The 25,197-nt window shown below is 44.0% G+C and overlaps 1 protein-coding gene across 1 annotated transcript in view; it reads right to left on the reverse strand.

The window, feature by feature from the left end:
- The window catches only part of LOC124619657 (phospholipase A1-like), a 108,872-nt gene that overhangs the window by 50,295 nt on the left and 33,380 nt on the right, over positions 1–25,197 (reverse strand). The window contains exon 3 of the mRNA XM_047146189.1: positions 2,436–2,681. Within this exon, the coding sequence (XP_047002145.1) occupies positions 2,436–2,681 (246 nt within the window). The remainder of the gene's footprint in view (positions 1–2,435; positions 2,682–25,197) is intronic.

The raw sequence follows: 25,197 nt of genomic DNA on the forward strand, positions 1-25,197 counted from the left end.
AAATGGCTAAGCAGGGATGGCTAGAGGACAAATGTAAGGATGTAGAGGCTTATCTCACTAGGGGTAAGATAGATCCTACAGGAAAATTAAAGAGACCTTTGGAGATAAGAGAACCACTTGTATGAACATCAGGAGCTCAGATGGAAACCCAGTTCTAAGCAAAGAAGGGAAAGCAGAAAGGTGGAAGGAGTATATAGAGTGTCTATACAAGGGCGATGTACTTGAGGACAATATTATGCAAATGGAAGAGGATGTAGATGAAGGTGAAATGGGAGACACGATACTGCTTGAAGAGTTTGACAGAGCACTGAAAGACCTGAGTCGAAACAAGGCCCCCGGAGTAGACAACATTCCATTGGAACTACTGACGGCCTTGGGAGAGGCAGTCCTGACAAAACTCTACCATCTGGTGAGCAAGATGTATGAAACACGCGAAATACCCTCAGACTTCAAGAAGAATATAATAATTCCAATTGCCGGCCGAAGTAGCCGTGCGGTTAAAGGCGCTGCAGTCTGGAACCGCAAGACCGCTACGGTCGCAGGTTCGAATCCTGCCTCGGGCATGGATGTTTGTGATGTCCTTAGGTTAGTTACGTTTAACTAGTTCTAAGTTCTAGGGGACTAATGACCTCAGCAGTTGAGTCCCATAGTGCTCAGAGCCATTTGAACCATTTTTTGAATAATTCCAATTCCAAAGAAAGCAGGTGTTGATAGATGTGAAAATTACCGAACAACCAGTTTAATAAGCCACAGCTGCAAAATACTAACACGAATTCTTTACAGACGAATGGAATAACTAGTAGAAGCCGACCTCGGGGAAGATCAGTTTGGATTCCGTAGAAATACTGGAACACGTGAGGCAATACTGACCTTACGACTTATCTTAGAAGAAAGATTAAGGAAAGGCAAACCTACGTTTCTAGGATTTGTAGACTTAGAGAAAGCTTTTGACAATGTTGACTGGAATAGTCTCTTTCAAATTCTAAAGGTGGCAGGGGTAAAATACAGGGAGCGAAAGGCTATTTACAATTTGTACAGAAACCAGATGGCAGTTATAAGAGTCGAGGGGTATGAAAGGGAAGCAGTGGTTGGGAAGAGAATGAGACAGGGTTGTAGCCTCTCCTCGATGTTGTTCAATCTGTATATTGAGCAAGCAGTAAAGAAAACAAAAGAAAAATTCGGAGTAGGTATTAAAGTCCATGGAGAAGAAATGAAAACTTTGAGGTTTGCCGATGACATTGTAATTCTGTCAGAGACAGCAAAGGACTTGGAAGAGCAGTTGAATGGAATGGACAGTGTCTTGAAAGGAGAATATAAGATGAACATCAACAAAAGCAAAACGAGGATAATGGAATGTAGTCGAATCAAGTCGGGTGATGCTGAGGGAATTAGATTAGGAAATGAGACACTTAAAGTAGTAAAGGAGTTTTGCTATTTGGGGAGCAAAGTAACTGATGATGGTCGAAGTAGAGAGGATATAATATGTAGACTGGCAATGGCAAGGAAAGCGTTTCTGAAGAAGAGAAATTTGTTAACATCGAGTATAGATTTAAGTGTCAGGAAGTCGTTTCTGAAAGTATTTGTATGGAGTGTAGCCATGTATGGAAGTGAAACATGGACGATAAATAGTTTGGACAAGAAGAGAATAGAAGCTTTCGAAATGTGGTGCTACAGAAGAATGCTGAAGATTAGATGGGTAGATCACGTAACTAATGAGGAAGTAATGAATAGGATTGGGGAGAAGAGAAGTTTGTGGCACAACTTGACCAGAAGAAGGGATCGGTTGGTAGGACATGTTCTGAGGCATCAAGGGATCACCAATTTAGTATTGGAGGGCAGCGTGGAGGGAAAAAATCGTAGAGGGAGACCAAGAGATGAATACACTAAGCAGATTCAGAAGGATGTAGGTTGCAGTAGGTACTGGAAGATGAAGAAGCTTGCACAGGATAGAGTAGCATGGAGAGCTGCATGAAACCAGTCTCAGGACTGAAGACCACAACAGCAACAACAACAAACAACTGACTTTTTGATCACCCGGTACTTTTGTATGAATCTTGCGTGTACAATCATTAAAAAAAATCACCTTAGAGCATTATCACATAAAGAAGAGTTTTCCATCCTCCAGAAAAAAAAATCAGTTCTGAAAGGGTTAATAGACTGCTTATGGGGATACTACATCCCTTCGCTGTCACTCGGTAATTGTGTGACCACATCTGAAGTGTACCTACACTGTGATGGTATAAATCTCTGTTACACAGACATGAATGCGCCTGATGTTGACTATGCAGATTCTGAAGCCAAATAAATGCTTTAGGTGAATAACTGGAAAGCCACACATCTATCATATCTTCCGCCCATTGGTAAAGGAGTCCGGTGCTGAAGATGCGGAAATGGGAGTTGGTAGAGGTTGCAAGATGGGATTATACGGCACGTACCTATGATCTTGTCCATCCTGCGGGACAGGTGGTTGCTCATCATGCCGCAGATGTGGGCGCCCAGGGAGTGGCCGACGCAGGTGATGCTCGAGGCGGCGGCGCCGTGGTAGGTGAGGTGGGCGTACAGCTGCGCCGAGCACTGCGCCACCAGCCGCGTGTTGCTGATGGCCGACAGGTAGCACGGGAAGTACGTCAGCGGCTCCCAGTCCACCGTGAACACGTTGTGGTCGCCGCGGCTCAAGTAGGCTGCACAAGGGCGAGGCGCTGCGGTCAGTGAACGGTTAAATCTAAATCTTCATCCATACGCTGAGGTGACAAGAGTCATGGGATACCTCCCAATATCGTGTCGGACCTCCTTATAGGGCAACAGCTCGATCTGGCGTGGGCTCAACGAGTTGTTAGGGGTCCCATGCAGAAATATTGAGCCGTGCTGCCTCTACAGCCAACAACAACTGCAGAAGTGTTGTCAGTGCAGGATTTTGTGCACGAACTGACCTCTCTATCACGTCCCATGAATGTGCTATGGGACTCGTGTCGGGCGATCTGGGTGGCCAAATCATTTGCTCGAATCGTCCGGAATGATCAAACCAATCGCGAACAGTTGCGGCCTGGTGATATGGCACATTGTCATTCATAAAAATTCCATCGTTATTTGGAAGCATGAAGTCCAAATAGCTGGGCATTGCTATTTCCAGTCAGTGATCCGAGACACAACATTATGGAGCCACCACAAGTTTCCACAGTCCCTTGTTGACAACTTGGGCCCGTGAGGTCTGTGGCACCCCTGAACCCTACCATCAGCTCTTAGCAACTGAAATTGCGACTCATCTGATCAGGCCACGGTTTCTCAAGGTGCAACCGTTATTGTTGAGGTGCTGCAGGCGATGTGGCGCTGTTAGCAAAGAGACTGCCGTCGCTCGTCTGCTGCCATAGTATATTAACGCCAAATTTCGCCACATTGTCATAACGGATGCGTTCGTCGTACGTTCCACATTGATTTCTACGGTCTTTCATGCAGTGTTGCTTGTCTCTTAGCACTGACAATTCTAAGGAAATGCTGCTGCTCCAGGTCGTTAAATGAAGGCCGTCGACCAATGCGTTGTCCGTGGTGAAAGGTATTGCCTGAAATTTTGCATCCACGGCACGCTCTTGAGATTGTGAGTCTCGGAAGATTAAATTCCCTAATTTCCGAAATGGAATGTTCCATGGGTCTAACTCGAACTACCATTCCGCGTTGAAAGTCGTTTAATTTCCGTCGTGTGGCCATAATCACCTCCGAAACCTTTTCACGTGAACCAGCTGAGTACAAGCAACAGCTCCGCTAATGCACTGCCCTTTTATAGACTGTGTACACGATACTACCGCCATACATATTTACAGATCGCAATCCCACGACTTTTGTCACCTCAGTGTACACCGTTAGCCAGCTTGTGGTATGTGACGGATGGTGCCTTATAATACACTGGTACACACAAGCTGAAGGACGAAAGTAATTTTCTCATGGTGTTTCACTGTCAAGTAATATTGTTCGATGAAACGTGGACTCTACATCAAAGAACTTACAAAATGTAACTAAAAAAATATGCAATGATATGAACATAAATGACACATACAATGAAATTTTCACTCTGCAACGGCGTGTGCGCTGATATGAAACTTCCTGGCAGATTAAAACTGTGTGCCGGGCCGAGACTCGAACTCGGGACCTTTGCCTTTCGCGGGAAAGTGCTCTACCAATTGAGATACCCATTCACGACTCACGCCCCGTCCTCACAGCCTTAATTGCGCCAGTACCTCGTCTCGTACCTTCCAAACTTCGCAGAAGCTCTCCTGAGAACCGTGCAGAACTAGCACACCTGGAACAAAGGATATTGTGGAGACATGACTTAGCCATAGCCTGGGGGATGTTACTAGAATGAAATTTTCACTCTGCAGCGGAGTGTGCGCTGGTATGAAACTTCGTGGCAGATTAAAACTGTGAGCCGGACTGAGACTCGAACTCGGGACCTTTGCCTTTCGCGGGCAAGTGCTCTAGAAACATCCCCCAGGCTTTGGCTAAGCCATGTCTCCGCAATATCCTTTCTTCCAAGAGTGCTAGTTTCTGCAAGGTTCTCAGGAGAGCTTCTGTGAAGTTTGGAAGGTACGAGACGAGGTACTGGCGCAATTAAGGCTGTGAGGACGGGGCGTGAGTCGTGCATGGGTAGCTCAGTTGGTAGAGCACTTGCCCGCGAAAGGCAAAGGTCCCGAGTTCGAGTCTCAGTCCGGCACACAGTTTTAATCTGCCAGGAAGTTTCAGAAATGACACCTTTATTCAAAGACGATAACTACACTGAAGTCATTGGGATTGGTATTAATACGGTGTGCAATCACCACGGACGGCAATGTGTGGTCTCGAACATGCTCCCATTCTAGACACAAGGCTGGTAAGGAGTTTTGGCGGTTGGGCGTTCAAAATGGTTCAAATACGTCTAAGCACTATGGGACTTAACATGTGAGGTCATCAGTCCCCTAGACTTAGAACTACTTAAACCTAACTAACCTAAGGACATCACACACATTCATGCCCGAGGCAGGATTAGAACCTGCGCCCGTAGCAGCCGCGTGGTTCTGGACTGAAGCCCCTAGAACAGCTCGGCCACCGCGGCAGGCGGTTGGGTGTTCCGTTCCTCCACCAGCGTAGTTGACTGCTGGTGCATGTCCACTTGCTGCAGTACATCTCCCCAGGGGATTACAGAGACGGTCAGTGGGATTTAAGTCGGAGAAACGGGCAGGCCAGTCTATTCGGCGAATATCCTCTCGTTTCAAGAGCCCCTCCACCCGCGCTGTTCGATCCTGTCTCTCGTTGTCATCCATAAAACCATAAAAATGAAGTCACGGCCGAATGCCCCCCCCCCCCCCCCCACAGGAAATGACACGCATGGGGAAGGAGCACAGCGTTGCAATACGCTGACTGGTGAGTGTGGTATGTTCAAAGATTTTGAGCTCAGTCGGTGCATTCATCATAACACCTCCCCACACCATGACAACAGGACCATCGAAACGATGATGTTCGACAATGTTCCTGAGTGCTTTTCGTATCCCGACGTCTCAAATGATTCAAATGGCTCTGAGCACTATGGGACGTAATATCTGAGGTCATCAGTCCCCTAGAACTTAGAACTACTTAAACCTAACTAACCTAAGAACATCACATACATCAATGCCCGACGCAGGATTCGAACCTGCGACCGTAGCGGTCGCGCAGTTCCAGTCTGAAGCGCCTAGAACCGCTCGGCCACAACGGCCGGCCCCGACGTCTCGCTGTATGGGGGTACGTCCAGCAGTGTCAAACATGATCGGTTTGGAGGTTCAGGTGTTTTAGTGTGGGGGCGTAGAGACCTCCAATTATTTTAACACGAAGAGCTCACCGGTAAACGTGTAAGTAGGCTGTTTAGGTTTTTATGTTGGTAACGCCACGTAGCGCTCTGTATGAAAATCACTGACTGTGCTGTGTGCAGTCTATGGCTGGTTGGCATTGTTGGAATATTCGCTATTGTAGTGTTGGGCAGTTGGATGTGAACAGCGTGTAGCGTTGTGCAGTTGGAGGTGAGCAGCTAGCAGTGGTGGATGTGGGGACAGAGACGGCAGAATTTTGAGAGATGACGATCTGGACGTGTGTCCATCAGAAAGCGTAAATTTGTAATACCGGATATCATGAACTGATATAATAACTTTTGAACATTATTAGGGTAAATACATTGTTTGTTCTCTATCAAAATCTTTCATTTAAATCTTTCACTTTCTAACTATGCCTATCAGTAGTTAGCGCCTTCAGTAGTTAGAATCTTTTATTTATCTGGCAGTAGTGGCGCTCGCTGTATTGTAGTAGTTCGAGTAACGAAGATTTTTGTGAGGTAAGTGATTCATGAAAGGTATAGGTTATTGTTAGTCAGGGCCATTCTTTTGGGGGGATTTTTGAAAGTCAGATTGCATTGCGCTAAAAATATTGTGTGTCAGTTTAGTGTTGATCAGAATAGGTAAAGAGCGAAATGACTGAGTACGTTCAGTTTTACTCAGCTGTTTGAAAATCAAATAAAGTGAGAGGTTTATCAGCAAAGTCATTTATAATTTTTCTAATATGACGTTTCAAACGTTATTGTGGTACAGTACTCGTTCCCCACGTGCGTCTTTCGAGAGATTCATTCGGCCCTAGCTTCATGGCTGACAGTGCGCGACCCGGCCGCACCGAGCAGTGGAGGTGGACTGGCTCTTGGAACGAGAGGATATTCGCCGAATAGGCTGGCCTACCCACTTCCTCGACTTAAATCTCATCGACATCGTGTAGGATATGTTGTATAGCTGTATTGCAGTACGTCCTCTTGCACCAACGGCGATACACCAGTTGTCAGCCGCCCTGCTGGAGGAATGTAAGTTCGTACCACAAGAACATCTTACCAACCATCACCCTAGCATCGGCGTGCATTGCCGTCTGTGGTGAACACACACCCTACTACGAACCGTGTTCCGCCATTTGTAATGTCCTTCAATGTAATTATTGTCTTTGAATAAAAGTGTCATTTCCGTTCGCCTCATTATGCATTTCTTTCAATTACCTTCTGTAGTATGCTGTACCGGTTGCTTCTTTGTGCCGGCTGCTGTGTCCGAGCGGTTCTAGGCACTTCAGCCCGGAACCGCGCTGCTGCTACGGTCGCAGGTTCGAATCCTGCCTCGTGCATGGATGTGTGTGATGTCCTGAGGTTAGTTCGGTTTAAGTAGTTCTAAGATCTACGGGACTGATGACCTCAGACGGTAGGTCCCATAGTGCTTAGAGCCATTTGAACTTTTTTGCTTCTTTGTACGGTTCAAGTTCATCGAGCTATGTTACTTGGCAGTGAGACATCACGCAAAAGTTACTTTCATTCAAGTTTTGCACACACTGCATAAAACAAAAATCTTTTGCCTCATTCTCTCGAATCTGAAATCTCCAACCTTCCAGTCTGTTTCCCACAGTTCGTGCCTACTTTGTAGATAAGTTTGTAACATACACTGAACAGCCAATACATAATGGCCACCTACCGCATCAGAATGCAGCACACGACGATTCTGCATGGTGTGCATTCGAAAGGTATTTTTCCGGAGGTATGTTGTAGCAGTTGTGGTATCTATGTCCTAAGACGACGAGGTCGATAGTCTGCGATATACGCTGCCAAAGACATCACCTGCCGTTGGCAACGGCCACCCACGAACGATCACATTGATTTGTCCTCTCGCATCATGCGTAACGTAAAACGGGCCGCCTAGCCAGCATGTACTCACTTTGTATTCTGCTGTTTTCTATTGTCTACCTCGTTGACACTGTGCATTCGTGACTGGGATGCTTAATGGATCCCACTTTCTCGATCGTTGTTGTTCTTTGTTGTGGTCTTCAGTCCTGAGACTGGTTTGATGCAGCTCTCCATGCTACTCTATCTTGTGCAAGCTTCTTCATCTCCCAGTACCTACTGCAGCCTACATCCTTCTGAATCTGCTTTGTGTATTCATCTCCTGGTCTCCGTCTACGATTTTTACCCTCCACGCTGCCCTCCAATACTAAATTGGTCATCGCTTGATGCCTCAGAACATGTCCTACCAACCGTTCCCTTCTTCTAGTCAAGTTGTGCCACAAACTCCTCTTCTCCCCAATTCTATTCAATATCTCCTCATTAGTTATGTGATCTACCCATCTAATCTTCAGCTTTCTTCTGTAGCACCACATTTCGAAAGCTTCTATTCTTTTCTTGTCTAAACTATTTATCGTCTATGTTTCACTTCCATACATGGCTACACTCCATACAAATACTTTCAGAAACGACTTCCTGACACTTAAATCTATACTCGATGTTAACAAAATTCTCTTCTTCAGAAACGCTTTCCTTGCCATTGCCAGTCTACATTTCATATCCTCTCTACTTCGACCATCATCACTTATTTTGCCCCCCAAATGGCAAAACTCCTTTACTACTTTAAGTGTCGAAAAATGGTTCAAATGGCTCTGAGCACTATGGGACTTAACATCTCTGGTCATCAGTCCCCTAGAACTTAGAACTACTTAAACCTAACTAACCTAAGGACATCACACACATCCACGCCCGAGGCAGGATTCGAACCTGCGACCGTAGCAGTCGCGCGGTTCGGGACTGAGCGCCTGAACCGCTAGACCACCGCGGCCGGCCTTTAAGTGTCTCATTTCCTAATCTAATTCCCTCAGCATCACCCGACTTAATTCGACTTCATTCCATTATCCTCATTTTGAATTTCTTGGTGTTCATCTTATATCCTCCTTTCAAGACACTGTCCATTCCGTTCAACTGCCCTTCCAAGTCCTTTGCTGTCTCTGACAGAATTACAATCACTCCCTTCCCAACCACTGCTTCCCTTTCGTGCCCCTCGACTCTTATAACTGCCATCTGATTTCTGTACAAATTGTAAATAGCCTTTCGCTATCTGTGTTTTACCCGTGCCACCTTCAGAATTTGAAAGAGAGCATTCCAGTCAACACTGTCAAAAGCTTTCTCTAAGTCTACAAATGCTACAAACGTAGGTTTGCCTTTCCTTAATCTTTTTTCTAAGATAAGTCGTAGGGTCAGTATTGCCTCACGTGTTCCAACATTTCTACGGAATCCAAACTGATCTTCCCCGAGGTCGGCTTCTACCAGTTTTTCCATTCGTCTGTAAAGAATTCGTGTTAGTATTTTGCAACTGTGGCTTATTAAACTGATTGTTCGGTAATTTTCACATCTGTCAACACCTGCTTTCTTTGGAATTGGAATTATTATATTCTTCTTGAAGTTTGAGGGTATTTCGCCTGTCTCATACATCTTGCTCACCAGCTGGTAGAGTTTTGTCAGGACTGGCTCATCCAAGGCCGTCAGTAGTTCTAATCGAATGATGTCTACTCCCGGGGCCTTGTTTCGACTCAGGTCTTTCAGTGCTCTGTCAAACTCTTCACGCAGTATCGTATCTCCCATTTGATCTTCATCTACATGCTCTTCGATTTCCATAATATTGTCCTCAAGTAGATCGCCCTTGTATAGACCCTCTATATACTCCTTCCACCTTTCTGCTTTCCCTTCTTTGCTTAGAACTGGGTTTCCATCTGAGCTCTTGATATTCATACAAGTCGTTCTCTTATCTCCAAAGGTCTCTTTAATTTTCCTGTAGGCAGTATCTATCTTACCCCTCGTGAGATAAACCTCTACATCCTTACATTTGTCCTCTAGCGATCCCTGCTTAGCCATTTTGCACTTCCTGTCGATATCATTTTTGAGACGTTTGTATTCCTTTTTCCCTGCTTCACTTACTGCATTTTTGTATTTTCTCCTTTCATCAATTATATTCAGTATCTCTTCAGTTACCCAAGGATTTCTACTAGCCCTCGTCTTTTTACCTACTTGATCCTCTGCTGCCTTCACTATTTCATTCCTCAAAGCTACCCATTCTTCTTCTACTGTATTTCTTTCCCCCATTCCTGTCAATTGTTCCCTTATGCTTCCCCTGAAACTCTGTAAAACCTCTGGTTCTTTCAGTTTATCCAGGTCCCATCTCCTTAAATTCCCGCCTTTTTGCAGTTTCTTCAGTTTTAATCTACATTTCATAACCAATAAATCGTGGCCAGAGTCCACATCTGCCCTAGGAAATGTCTTACAATTTAAAAGCTGGTTCATAAATCTCTGTCTTACCATTACATAATCTATCTGAAACCCTCTAGTATCGTTATAACTTTACAATGACCCAACAAGGATCGGTTTACTGAACTGTCAAGTGATAATAATTGTGTAACCATCCTTACTGTATAGTAACAAATGTTTGTTGCAGTTTAACATGAGTAATACTAGATGTCAACGCAGAGGTCACGTAAAAAGAATCTGTCGGCTGTGAGAGTGGAGTTGGCGCCGGGTAGCGCCCCAGATGCGTTCCTCGTGACGCACACAGTCATATTGCTGGAATATGCTATCTGTATTAGAGAAGACATGAAGCATGAAGGGTTGTCCGCAGTAATGTTCGCACAGGTAATATCTGTCATGATGAGAGTCGTAAAACTACCGTAGGCTACGGTAGACTACCGTAAGTAAAACGTTGTTTACGTCAATTTTCCTAGAAGTTTTGGTCAGTTCCGATCGCAACGCGTTGTCCGTCCGTTAAGGATGTTGCACATGATACGGGCGTTACCTCATTTCGATCGCTTTCTCTGTGTATGCGATCAGTTTCTTACTAGAATACCCTAGAAACAGGATGTGGTGAACTGTCTAGAAGCTGAGTGAAGATATATAAAGGGCCATGTAACCGACAGAACATTTTTGTTCTACATAGTTATTCCGCTGTCTGTCTCTTAAAAATAAATAATATTTATAGTAAAATTGATGTTCCTTAAAAATAAACAGTATTTATAGGAAGATTGAAACTGTCAACGTTTTGTTCGAAAACTGTTGATTTGTAACATGAAACATAGATACGTCGCAAAATTATTATACAGCAGCAAAAAATGCAATTTCCTCAATGAGGGGTAAAATTAAAAAAAAAAAAATACAACTTAAACATTGCTTCAATGCTTCATCGAGCTTATGTAAAGCATGTATGTTTCATCACTAAACAACTTTTCCACTTATGAATAATAATAGGAAATTCTTGCCTTTTTTCATGATGAAGAACGTTCTATTGATTACACAATAACAAAAATAATTACATTAACTTTTTTCTGTTTGTGTATGTAAACTGTACATTCATCAGGAGTAATGGCTTTAGTTACATAAAAGCGCGAACGTTTCCTCGGCCATTAATTTTTATCACTTCTGAAATGTAATTCATGTTTCGTAAGGATATAAAATATGCAATGGACTATCGCCGAACGATGTGGCGTTCCAATTATGTGGAAAATAAACAAACAAAAAACAAAGAAAAGTCGTCGACTCTCTCTCTCATTCATTAATGTTTTTTTCCATACCAATGCTAACAGTGCTATCCGTAATCCTGCCGTTTTCTAGGTCATTTATGAACTGTACCAAAAATACCGAACCGTAGTTTCGACAGAGCGCAGTTCCAGTCATGAAGCATTCGATTAATACCGTAGGTCACACAGATGCGAAAGTGAAAGTCCCTTACGGCATAATATTGCACCTGCCGGCCTGTGTGAATGAATGTTTCGCGTAGCACATGGTTCATCCGACCACGCGACACGCTTCCACTCGTCCACTGTCCGATCTCGATGATCCCGTGCCCACTGCAATCGCAATTTAGTTTATCTTTAGGTCAGTATGGCAACATGTAAGGGTCATCTGCTGTGGAACCCCGTCTTTAACAAATGAAAAAACTGTGTCCTCCACATTGAACGTCTCCAGTCAGTTACTGTCCAGTATGTGTGTTGTTTGGCGCAGCTTTATGTGCAGCTGTGAGCTATGGCCCTTTATAAGGTACACGGTTCCCAATGTCCATTGCTTACTGTTCCCTGGGGGGAAACTGACTGAGATCGACGTGCATTCACTTACAGCAGTACTTTCTGTCGGGTTTTAAGCTGCTTGTTGTTGACAAGGGGCGAAATTCGTCTCGGGTGCTTGTCGGCTACGATCTTTTCCCGACTACTGTTCGTATGCCACGTTACTTATCTCTGAGAGGTACACCACTCCTGTTAGAGAGTCCGCGTTGATAGAGCAAATCGAGAAACTTCAAACACATGCACTCCCGATAGCTCCTTTCTGCTATTCTGTCACGTCTCTACGTTTACCCCATTTACTGCGCTGATTCCATACTACCGCCACTTCACTGCAATGACTTACGTCAGCTGTGACAGTCCACGTACCATCTAGCACCAGTTCCGCGGAATGTACAGCGCTCCAAAGCGAGGAATGTACTCTTTTAAGAGGTCGACCAACTTTCTGTGCGGTGTGCTTATGTGTATAAATACGAGGGTGAGTCAAATGAAAACCTCAAATTTGTAATAACAAATCGAAATTTCGCGCCGTTGTCCTGTAAGTTGGTAAGTGTGCTACAAACAGCGTGCAGAATGGCCTGTAGGTGGCAGCATAGTGCAGATGCACACATACGGTCGCAGTATCAGTATAAAGATGGCCGCCCCAATTGCGACTGCACCAGGGAAGAACAGCGTTCTGTTATTCGGTTTTTGTGTAGTGAAGGTGTGAAAGCTATTGAAATTCATCGACGAATGAAGGTTCAGTACGGTGATGCACGTTTGTCACAGCAGGAAGTCTACGAATGGAGTAGGAAGTTTGCAAATGGTGTGACTTCAGTGGAAGATGCTCCTCGTCCAGGTCAGGCACAACGAGTTGTGACTCCACAGAACATTGCAGCAGTTGAAGCCATAGTGAAGGAAAACCGCCGAGTGACACTGAATGACACTGCAACATGTTTACAGATTAGTCATGGGTCAGCACACCACATTGTGCATGATGTGCTCCAGTTTCACAAAGTCTGCAAGATGGGTGCCACGGCAGCTGACTCCTGAAATGAGAGAACGACGTGTTGATGCTTGTGAAGAACTTATTCGGCACTTTGAACGAGGTGATGGCTTCCTTGCAAGAATCGTTACTGGGGACGAAACCTAGGTTCACTTCCACCAACCGGAAACGAAGAGAGCGAGCAAGGAATGGCGCCATTCCTCATCACCAAAACCAAAGAAATTTCGAACAGAACCATCAGCAGGGAAGGTTATGCTGACTCTCTTTTGGGACGAAAATTTTGGAGCATTACATGCGTAGAGGGACCACTGTCACCCGTGCATCATACACAGATCTCCTAAAAAATCATCTGCGGCGTGCAATCAAATCAAAGCGACGTGGATTGTTGTCAGCAGGTGTCCTTTTGAAACATGACAATGCAAGGCCCCACGCTGCCCGTACAACAGTTGCAACAATCACAGACCTGCTTTTTGAGTGTCTTCCTCATCCACCACACTCAGCAGACCTTACCCCAAGTGATTTCCATATGCTTGGACCACTCAAAAACGCGATGGGAGGAAAGAAGTTCCGTTCTGATGAAGAGGTACGCCAAGCGGTGCATGAGTGGTTGCGCGGACTACCAAAAAAATTTTTTTCTAAAGGAATTTATGCACTTTGTAAGCGCTGGAGGACTTGCATTGAACGTGGGGGAGATTATGTTGAAAAGTGACACAGCCTTGTACCGCTTCTGCACAATAATTAATATTTTAAAAAATATTTAAGGTTTTCATTTGACTCGCCCTCGTACATTATCACAAGATGTAATCGGACCACGGCCTCGTTTTCTGAACAGAAAAATGATAACATCTGTTGTGAACAGCAGGTCGTCTGTGAATTGTGTAATTCATTCTATTGGTTATGATCAACTGAGTTCACGGTTCCTGTATTTGGCTTTAACAGATACTACATAAAATAGGTCATAAGCATAACAAATTCTACAGTTCTGGTTTCTGTAGAATCGATGGTAACGACAGCTACAGTTTCTATCAGGGAAGGGCAGCCAAAACAGGCCACCGCATATGTACTGACGGAGAAAAAAATCGCTCACCAAAAAGGAGTTGTGCGACATAAACGAAAGTTGATAGGCGTGTTTCTACACATGAAGGATGATGTCTATTACAATTTCGTGCTACACGCATAAGAGTGCTGCTAGTATCACCACTTAATGGATGCAAATCAGGTTTACTTTAAATATTCGCTGTAACGGAGTGAGCGTTAATTACCTTTGAGATTGGATGTTGTGACTTGATGTTAGTCAAGAATGTCTTTAAGGCGACAAAGATGCCATAATCAAAAACTCACCGAGTTTGAACGAGGACGTTAGTAGGGCTATGAAAAGCTGGTTGTTCCTTCCGCGATGCTGCAGAAAGACTTGACAGGACTGTAGTCACTGTGCGTGATTGCTTGCAGCGGTGGTCACGAGTATGTACGGTCTGCGGACGGCGAGGTGGTACCATCGAGAGTGAAGACCGTTGAAGACTGTGGCACATCATTCTGCATCTGCTGCAGCAAACTGAGCGGCGGTTGGCGCCACACTGACACAACGAACTGTTACAAACCGGTTACTTCAGAGACAGCTCCGAGTCAGGCAACCTGCAGTGTGAAGTCCAGTGACCACCGCCACTTGCGACATCAGTTGAGTCAAGCGAGAGCTCACTGGAGGGTGAAGTGTAGGTCTGTTGTGTTTTCTGGTGAAAAGCCTGTTCTGCTCTGGTGCCATGATGGCCGTGTGTTGGTTAGAAGGAGATCATATGAGTACTTGCAACCAGCCTCTCAGTGCTAGACGCACTGAAACAACACCTGCACTTATGGTCTACAGTGCGATCTCGTATGACAGCTGGAGTACTATCACGCGCTCTGACTGTAGATTTGTACGTCAATCTGTTATTCGACCTGTTGTCCGCCATTCATGACCAGCATTCTAGGGGGAGCTTTCCAAAAGCATAACGCTTGCCTACAGACGGCTGTTGTAACCCAACAAGTTCTACAAAGTGTCGGCTTATTTCCTTGGTCTCCTCGATCACCACATCTGTCTTCAATCGAGCACATATTTGAAATCAACGGACGACAACTCCAGCGTCATCCACAAAGAGCATTAACAGTCCCTACATCGACCGTCCAAGTGTGAAAGTCATGGAACTCTATACCACAAACTGACACCCGGTACCTGTAAAACATAACGCACGCAAGTTTGCATGCTTGCTTTGAACATTCTGCCGCTTACACCGGCTATTAATGTACCAGCGTTTCACATTTGCAATGGTTTACATCGCGTTTATATTAACCGCTGATCTTGTGATGTTAAGCACTTACAAATGAAGGGCTTCTTTCAATAGTGGTACAAGTCCATTTTTGGTCATATTGAGATACAGAGTCCTAAAGTTAAATGAGCGCTGAAAAATCTGCAGTCGAGATACCAGAAATAATCAAGCATATGGCTTCTTGCTAGAGATGAACCTTTCGTTCTGTTTGTTTGGCTCATTAATTTCAGAAGCATTACAGACAGAAAAGTGGAGGCAATGGACTAGTACCACTATTGAAATAAGCCCTTCATATGTTACGTAGACAAACGTATAATTATTTTTCGGTGTTGCTGTTTTTTGCCGTCAGTGTTTATCCAGACTGAATAAATACGAGTATATGGAAATGCGGTTATCGCCAAGCTATAGCAGAAAATATGGCGAATTTCCTGACGTCCGCAAGTAATTTTTGTCGTATATAGTCACCGAATAACGACATCGCCTTTACTTTTTTCTAAAGGAATGATATACTTTTTTCTGTGGCAGTTGAAAGACGCTTCTAAGAGAATTTCAGCGACATAATATGTATGGGACTTGATCAAATAGGTTCAAGATGAGAGCGTCACAAACCACTGTCCAACCATTACGGGAAGAGGTTCTATACACGTCTGTCCTGTTATGCCAAATGAAAGCAAACACGTAACTCAGGTACGGTTCGTGTGTTTATTATCACGGCTGTCATACCATGTGCGCAAATGTTGAACTGTAGCATTGCTACACGTTAGAAAGTGATTCTGGAGAAACAATACTGCACTTTGAATCTAATCTGCAGTTAACGGCAGCACAAGCCCGTGTTGTAAAGTATTTCATGCCTTCGGGAGTCGTCAGTGTTTCCTAACAAACCTCTTGTTTTAATTTTCGCCGCAGTTAAAAGTGTATAAGTGTTAAGTTTGGTGAGTGTGCAGGCCATTTTATGTTTCCTGAACAACCGTTCCAATGCTCTCGAAATGTTCTCTTAAGAGGGTCTGTCATTACATGTGAGCTCTGAGAGGGACATCCGCCATGTTGGTATCACACTGCTTGTCATATGTCCAGTGTATTTAGATGCCCATTAATATAACAAAGTCCAATGATATGGATTTTGAAAAACACGCACCAAACGTTGATAGACCAAGAGCATTGCTTTTATCCACATGTGTGAGTCAATGTGGATCTCTAAATGACAATTAATGTAATGTTGACGAGACTGGAATATCAAAGATTATTCTTCCTTAAGCAAAATTTTGCAAGGACATGTCGCATCACTTTGCACCTTTCGTAGGTACCAACCAGACGATTGTAACAAATTCTGTAAGTCATTACCTTGAAGCTGTAGAGACAGGGAAATGCGAAAACGGTGAATTGCAATGGAGTGTTTGGCACGATGTGGATACTCTTCAGCATAATAGGTAGCTCTTCAGCTCTAATAGGTAGACGAAATTCTCCATAAACGATTTTCACTTTCTTCACTGTCGTATACTTGGCGAACGTCTCAAAAGCTTTACGAGCAAGTTAGCCGATTGCTACTGCAGCAGAACACACACTGATGGGTTTCACGCGCACAGGTAAACACAAGAATCATACCTGAGTTACGTGTTTGCATATTTTTGGTATAATGGTGCAGACGTTTATGGAAACTCCTCTCCTGACTGCGAGGCAGTGGTTTGCGGCCCTGTTATTTGATATGTTTGATCAAATGGCTTCAAATGGCTCTGAGCACTATGGGACTAAACATCTGAGGTCATCAGTCCCCTAGAACTTAGAACTAGTTAAACCTAACTAACCTAAGGACATCACACACATCCATACTCGAGGCAGGATTCGAACCTGCGACCGTAGCAGTCGCGCGGTCCCGGACTGAAGCGCCTAGAACCGCTCGGTCATATGTTTGATCAAGCCCATATGTCATTGAAGTCCTGTTAGAAGATTCTTTCGAATGCCACAGAAAAAAGTATATAGTACCATTAGAAAAAAGCAAAGTCGGTGTCGTAGTTCGGCGACAATAAACGATAAAAATTACTTGTTAACATCGAATTCTACATATTTTCCGCTATAACGGTGCGAAAACTGCAAGTCAATATTTTTATTCAGTTGTATATATTTTGGATGGACTGTGTTAGCTGCCTCACCCCGTACAGAAGAAACTAGACGCATTTTCGAAGCTCGATACATGGAACACACGAGTTCGCGTTTGACGAACACGTGATTTTACAAAATCACTTAATGACGACCGTGGCTCGAAAAACGCAAATTTTGCACACTGCACCAAAACAAAGAGTTCTCAAGGTTCTGGAGGGACCGGAGATATTCAATAGTGAATTTAACAAAAACTTTCATTTGTTTGAAGACACCGGTATACTCATCGTACATTCCTACTCTTTATTTATGGTCTTTCGCTGGCAAAACTATTGTGGCGTTGTCATTCATGTTTTTACTTATGCTTAGTTGTTTTCTTTTTATACGTATTTATTTATATGATCCGTAATTACAGAAGAGAATACAAAATTTCATTTGCTATTTTTGGAAGAGTGGTCCGGATGACTCAATACTAATTTATGTTAATTGCTTCAATACCCAAAACTGTGGTTGATTATATAATGGAAGAATGAAAAATATGGTTGTAGCATACAAAATTGTTGAAGCTTTCGTAGCCACTGGCTCACCGTATTGTCCGTTGTCTTTCGTCCAGGCATCTTCGACGACGTTTGTTTAGTAATTTTTCTGACGTTCTGCCAAACCCAGCACAAATGGCTGACATCGTCAAAGATTCACTCTACAATGCTGACGGTGGACTTGACTATTATCATCAGCATTGTTGGGTGAACCTTCGACGATGTCAGCCTCTCGTGCAGGTAAAAGGTCAGAAAAATCGTTACATAAAAGACGGACGATATCTTGAGAAAAAATTCAACAAAAATTATTTTACAGTGCTTTTGAAACAGAACCTTTTAACTTTCGACACGTGTATGCCATCATGCTTATGCGACCTCTACCGACCTACATGATCCATTTTGTAAGTACGACGCGCGAGCAGGTAAGGCAGCTAATGTCCCTGAACTGACCATTACAGACGGAACAGTTTCGTTACAAGATAGCTGTGTATGTTTTATTTTTATTTTGCATTTAAATTTTTTTATGTTTCACAGCAATGTTGGATATTGTCTTTTCTCTGTTTTTAGTTCCAAAGATGACTCATAAGAGTTGAAAGCAGTAATTGTAACGATCACGACAATTGTGATTAAAGAAATTGAATAAGGCGGCTGGTGGCCGAATACGCAGTGGCACTCTGCTGCGATGACTAACTAAAGGACGGCTCTATTTTCTGTACACATAAATGACCTGACGCACTGGCTGGGTAGCAAGTTGCGGATGTTTGCTGACGACGCTATGGTGTACGGGGAAGTGTCGTCATTTTGTTGTAGGAGGATACAAGATGACTTAAACAAAATATCTTTTTCTGTGATGTATGGGAACTTGGTCTAAATATACAAAAATGTAAGTTAATGTGGAGCATGAGAAAAACAACCATGTAATCTTCCAATACAGTATTCGCGGTGTGCCGATGACACAGCAGAATCGATTAAACATCTTAGGCGTAACGTTGCAAAGTGATATGAAATGGAACAAGTATATTACGATGGTAGTAAGGAAGACGAATTGTCGACTTCGATTTACTGGAAGATTTCGGAAAAGTGTGGTTCATCTATAAAGGAGACCACATATAGAACACTAGTGTAACCCATTCTTGAGCACTGCTCAAGTGTTTGTAATCCATACTAGGTCAGATTAAAGGAAGACGTTGAAGCAATTCATAGGCGAGCTGCTAGATTTGTAACCGGTTGGTTCGGTCAACATGCAAATATTACGGAGATGCTTCATGGACTCAAATGGGAATCCCTGGAGGGCAGAAGACTTCCTTTTTGCAGAACACAACTGAGAAAATTTTAGAGAACCGGCGTTTGAAGCTACTTCCACCAACCTACATTTCGTGTAAGGACCACGAATATAAGAGACATTACGGCTCATAGGAAGTCAGCAGGTAAGTCTTTTACCCTCGGCCTGTTTGCGAGTAGGGCAATTGGTACTAGGTGGCCTCCGCAGGCTCTATGTGGTGGCTTGCGCAGTATGTATGTAGATGTAGGTAGATGCAGCACTGCAGGTATTTATACACTCGCACGCATGCGTAAAGTACGAACAAAATAACTTGGCCCCTACCTGCGGAGACACGTTGGTAGGGGAGGGTAGAACGGTAGTAGTGGGGAGAGGTGGAGAAGCTACAACTAGCGAGTCTGCAGACGATCATAGTAACATGATATGGCAGTACGATCAACAATTCGACAAGTCAGTAGTGTCTTGACTAGAGTACTGATTGTAAGAAAATCGGTGCCTGAGCTATTGAAATAACCACTTCTAGTGGACAAAGCACACAACTAATCAGCCAACAACAAATCAATGCGGCTGCCCCTTTAGAACAGAGGGATGAACTCGCCATCCAGCTCTGAGAAGGATACATTCCTGCTTCTGGGCCAAGGTATTTTGTACAAGCTCTACATGAAAATTGAACGTAATGTGCAAATTTCTACGTTATCTGACGCTGTGGCGCAATGAGCTCCAATGTGTAAGTAGTGTATACATTGGTATGTTAATTATAGCCAAATAAAAACACCATCGGTTAAGTTAATAACTTTATACAGATTGTAGACCCCTCCTCGAAAAATATAACAGACTGTTAATCAGCTGAAGATTTAGAGACACAAAGGAATTGCAGACACTGGCTGCAGGTGGACATTGATTTCAATCAATGGGGAGAGTTGAAAATTTGTGCTGGACTGGAAGTTGATCCTGGGTGTCCTGTTTACTAGGCACATGCATTGAACACTGCAATTTCCGGACACGGTGGTCATCGGAACAGCACAGACTACCCTAGCACGCCTCCTGTCAGATCCAAATTCTCAACTTATCCATAACTATGAATCTTGTGATCCTTGCCCATATCCGCATTAATCGTATCATTTCGCCGATTCTCGTAAGAGTTCGAGCCTGATCAGTAGTGTCTGGTGTGCATCTGCACAGAAGAAATCATTACATATGCACGTTATTCAGAAGTATGTGCCTTGATTGCATATCGCTATCGTATATAATTCACAATGGCGTTTCAGTTTACTGCCATCGTTGGATATGTTAAAAAATAGAAAGAAAGCAATATATTGAGCAAGCAGTAAAGGAAACAAAAGAAAAATTCGGAGTAGGTATTAAAATCCATGGAGAAGAAGTAAAAACTTTGAGATTCGCCGATGACACTGTAATTCTGTCAGAGACAGCAAAGGACTTGGAAGAGCAGTTGAACGGAGTGGACAGTGGCTTGAAAGGAGGATATAAGATGAACATCAACAAAAGCAAAACGAGGATAATGGAATGTAGTCGAATTAAGTCGGGTGATGCTGAGGGAATTAGATTAGGAAATGAGACACTTAAAGTAGTAAATGTGTTTTGCTAATTTGGGGAGCAAAATAACTGATGATGGTCGAAGTAGAGAAGATATAAAATGTAGACTGGCAATGGAAAGGAAAGCGTTTCTGAAGAAGAGAAATTTGTTAACATCGAGTATAGATTTAAAAGTCACGAAGTCGTTTCTGAAAGTATTCGTAGGGAGTGTAGCCATGTATGGAAGTGAAACATGGACGATAAATAGTTTGGACAAGAAGAAAATACAAGCTTTCGAAATGTGGTGCTAAAGAAGAATGTTGAAGATTAGATGGGTAGATCACATAACTAATGAGGAGGTATTGAATAGAATTGGGGAGAAGAGAAGTTTGTGGCACAACTTGACTAGAAGAAGGGATCGGTTGGTAGGACACGTTTTGAGGCATCAAGGGATCACAAATTTAGTACTGGAGGGCAGCGTGGAGGGTAAAAATCGTAGGGGGAGACCAAGAGATGAATGCACTAAGCAGATTCAGAAGGATGTAGGTTGCAGTAGGTACTGGGAGATGAAAAAGCTTGCACAGGATAGAGTAGCATGGAGAGCTGATAGAGTAACATGGAGAGCTGCATCAAACCAGCTTCAGGACAGAAGACCACAACAACAACAGTGCTGCAATAGTATGTTCAGTTGGCTGAAGGCCAGATATACAGAAAATCTAGGAATAAATAAAAAATATAACATGACTGACAGCCGTAACAATTCTGATAGAATTGTCAGCATCAAGTTATATGTACATGGAGGAACATAATAAGGGCTAGTTATGGCCTGAGGCCACCCTTCACTTACGCGTCCACAAACTGTAGCTGTTAGAAGGCGCTAGTGCTGAGGCACATAAGTAACGAGCGTCATATATTCAATAACTTAAATAGAATCTTCATAATCATTAACTGAAATGGTTTCACATGGCTGAAGTGTATGTCTAACAATAAAGCACAAAATAAAATACAGTCTGTAGAAACAAAAACTACTCTTAAAGTCACACTGAAATATGTAAAACGTGGTATAATACCTATATCAAAACCATTTTAGCATGACAAAGTAAATGTAACACAACACTGTATGAAAAGAGAATACACGAAACATAATTATTTTAATTATTAGTCTTGATGGCTGGTAGCGCATTCAGAGTGTCCGCTCAGCAGCTCGACATTTTTTCCTTCTTTCTTTCTATCTGTTTCTTTGTCGTCTTTTTGTCAATCGTTCTGGGTGGATGTCGCACGACATCTTCCAGATTTCATCGATGAGAACGTCACTCAGTTTCTTTTTATTACAGAGAGTGGCCAGTCGTCTGATCAGAAACAATGAGCCACATATGCTGGCCACCGGCGGAAAGAAAAATTGGTCCCCGCCCCCGAATCACCACCACATGAAAGCAAAACATTCCACAGAGAGACCATGCGGTGGAGTCGCCTGGACACACCGAACGCGCTGTCAACCATCGAGACCTTCATTTAGTTATTTGCTGTTTAATTTATTCACCTTTCACACAATGTCATGTTTCATTTACTTTGTCTGCTAAGAGGTTTTCTATTAGTAGATGCCGGCCGAGGTGGCCGTGCGGTTAAAGGCGCTGCAGTCTGGAACCGCAAGACCGCTACGGTCGCAGGTTCGAATCCTGCCTCGGGCATGGATGTTTGTGATGTCCTTAGGTTAGTTAGGTTTAACTAGTTCTAAGTTCTAGGGGACTAATGACCTCAGCAGTTGAGTCCATAGTGCTCAGAGCCATTTGAACCATTTTATTAGTAGATATTATACAATTTTACTCTGATTTTAAGTATGGGTTTTATTTATACACATTGTTTTTCATTGTTAGACACGCACTTGAAAGTATTTTAATTAATTAGGATTAATACATGGTATTTCATTGTTAGACACACTCGTGAAACCATTTTAATTAATTAGCGTTAATATTCTGTTTTAAGCTGTTGAACATACGAAGCTGATTACTTACGTACCTCAGCGCTAGCGTCCTCCACCGACTAAGGCTTGTGTATGAATAAATGCAGGACGCCCTTAGACCTTCACTAGCATTTATTTTGTATCTGGGATTAAATATTACTTGACACTGACTTTTACATCAGCATACGTTTAATGGTATGTTATGGCTGTCAGCGTTGTTATATTTGTTATGTATTTTTGGATTTCCGGTGTACTGATCGTGTTATTGTCACATTAGGCGAAATTGTGAATTACGACAAGCGTAACACTTTTTTTTCTGTGTCAATTTCAGTTGGAAAAAATGTGGAATTCACTGTGGGACATCGTGGAATATTTCCGCTTTTCCCCCTACAGTTTCATGACGTCTCGGTAGGTGGCGGCGCTACGCTATACATAAGCTTCAAAATGCCGTATCTACCGGAGGTACGTTCCCAGCAGAGAGTTATCATTGAGTTTCTTTCGGCGTAAAACCAGAGCATCGCAGATATTCCTAGGCGCTTGCAGAATGTCTATGGAAACCTGGCTGTGAACAGAAGCTCGGTGAGTCGTTAGGCAAGGCGTCTGTCATCATGGCAACAAGGTCGCACAAACCGTGTGCCGACTGACTGCATATAGCTGTGACTCCTGCAATTTCGTAACCTGTGGACACTCTCACTCGAGTTGATCGGCGGATGAACTGGACGTCTCTGTTGGTAGTGCAGAACCATTCGTCCACCAGTTGGGGTACTTAAAGAGTGTGTGGCCGCACAGTTCCTCGCCGCCTAACAGAAGACCATGAAGAGCAACGGAGGACCAAAGATGCGGAATTGCTTGCAAGACTGATCGTGACAATGTTTTGTCGAAGACCGTTCCAGGCGATGAAACGTGATTTCATCACTTCGAACCGAAAACAAAACGGCAATCCACGGAGGTGCCGCCGCACCGTCTCTTCTCCGAAAAAAAGTCTAAAGGCGCTCCCTCGGCTGGTAATGTCATGGCGACGGCCTTCTGGGACTCCGATGCGGTTATACTGCTTGACGTCTTCCCTCATGGTGCAACGATCAGCTCCGAAATGTTTTGTGCTACCCTCGGGAAATGTGCAAATGAACTTCTCCTCCTGCATGACAAAGCAAGGCCTCACAAAAGTCTGCGTACCCAAATGGAGCTGGACTGTTCTTACTCATCCATCCTATAGCCCGGGTCTCGCACCGGACTTCCAGATGTTTGGCCCAATGAAGGACGCACTCCAGGTAAAGCAGTACGTGGATGGTGGGGAGGTTATTGATGCAGCAAGACTTTGGCTTCCACGTTATGCAGTAGAGTCGTATCATGCGGGCATACCGGCCCTCCAGGAAGGTGGTGTAGGGCCGTCGCTATGATTATGTTGAAAAATGGGGTTTTGTAGCTTAAAGAGTCAAGAATAATATGGTGTACTGGAATCCAGAACAAAACAAACCTGGTTTAAGAAAAAAAAATGTGTTGCATTACTTACTGGACGCCCCTCATATATTATTACATCAAGAGGGACATTTATGAATAGAGATACTCTCTTAATACAATTTCCTCGGGCTTCCAGCCGCGTCAGGTGGTTAAAATCCCACGAGCTTTCGACCGTGCTCTTGCCGGTCATTGTCAAGTGGTAAGACTGACTGCTGTGTCGCCGTGGCCGCGTCGTTATATAGCAGCACTGCTGCTGTGACGTCACTGTTGCTCTCTTACTCGCCGTATATGGTGGTGTTGTCATTCCGCGTCCGTCGCGCCCGTTTTAACATCACGATAGCTGGTTGGTTTGTTTTGGGGAAGGAGTCCAGACAGCGAGGTCATCGGTCTCATTGGATTAGGGAAGGACGGGGAAGGAAGTCGGCCGTGCCCTTTCAAAGGAACCATCCCGGCATTTGCCTGGAGCGATTTATGGAAATCACGGAAAACCTAAATCAGAATGGCCGGACGCGGGATTGAACCGTCGTCCTGCCGAATGCGAGTCCAGTGTGCTAGCCACTGCGCCACCTCGTTCGGTACGATAGCTGGGTCCCAGGCTGTGCTGAGCTGCAAACCTCCGTCCCTTTTGATGGTGTTTTCGGAGGTTTTTATTTCAATAGCTTCTTTTATGACGCTATCCCCAAAATCCCTTCATCTTCATAACGACAGATGTTCCGTCGAATAGGATTCGGTGTCCATTTCCTAAGGCGTGTTCTGCCACGGCTGATTTTTCTGGATAGCATAGGCGTAAGCACCTCTCGTGTTCCGTCCGGCGTTGCTCCACCGTGCGTACTGTTTGGCCGACGTAGTAACAGCCACACTCACATGGTATCTTGTACACTCCAGTGTCGGGAAAGATAAGCCGGCTCCTAAAGAGATATAACATTTCATCGGTGTTCAGGCCCCCAGCAAAAATTCGTCAGCGCATGAGGCCTGTGAAGGACGGTCTAGGGCTTGGAACGCATGGAGTGTACCAGATACCATGTCAGTGTGGCTGTTACTACGTCGGCAAAAGAGTACGCACGGTAGAGCAACGCCGGAAGGAACACGAGAGGTGCTTACGCCTACGTTATCCAGAAAAATCAGCCGTGGTGGAACTCGCCTTAGAAAATGGACACCGACTTCTATTCGACGTA

Source organism: Schistocerca americana, chromosome 6 (genome assembly GCF_021461395.2).
Source record: "Schistocerca americana isolate TAMUIC-IGC-003095 chromosome 6, iqSchAmer2.1, whole genome shotgun sequence".
NCBI classification, from domain to species: Eukaryota; Metazoa; Arthropoda; class Insecta; order Orthoptera; family Acrididae; genus Schistocerca; species Schistocerca americana.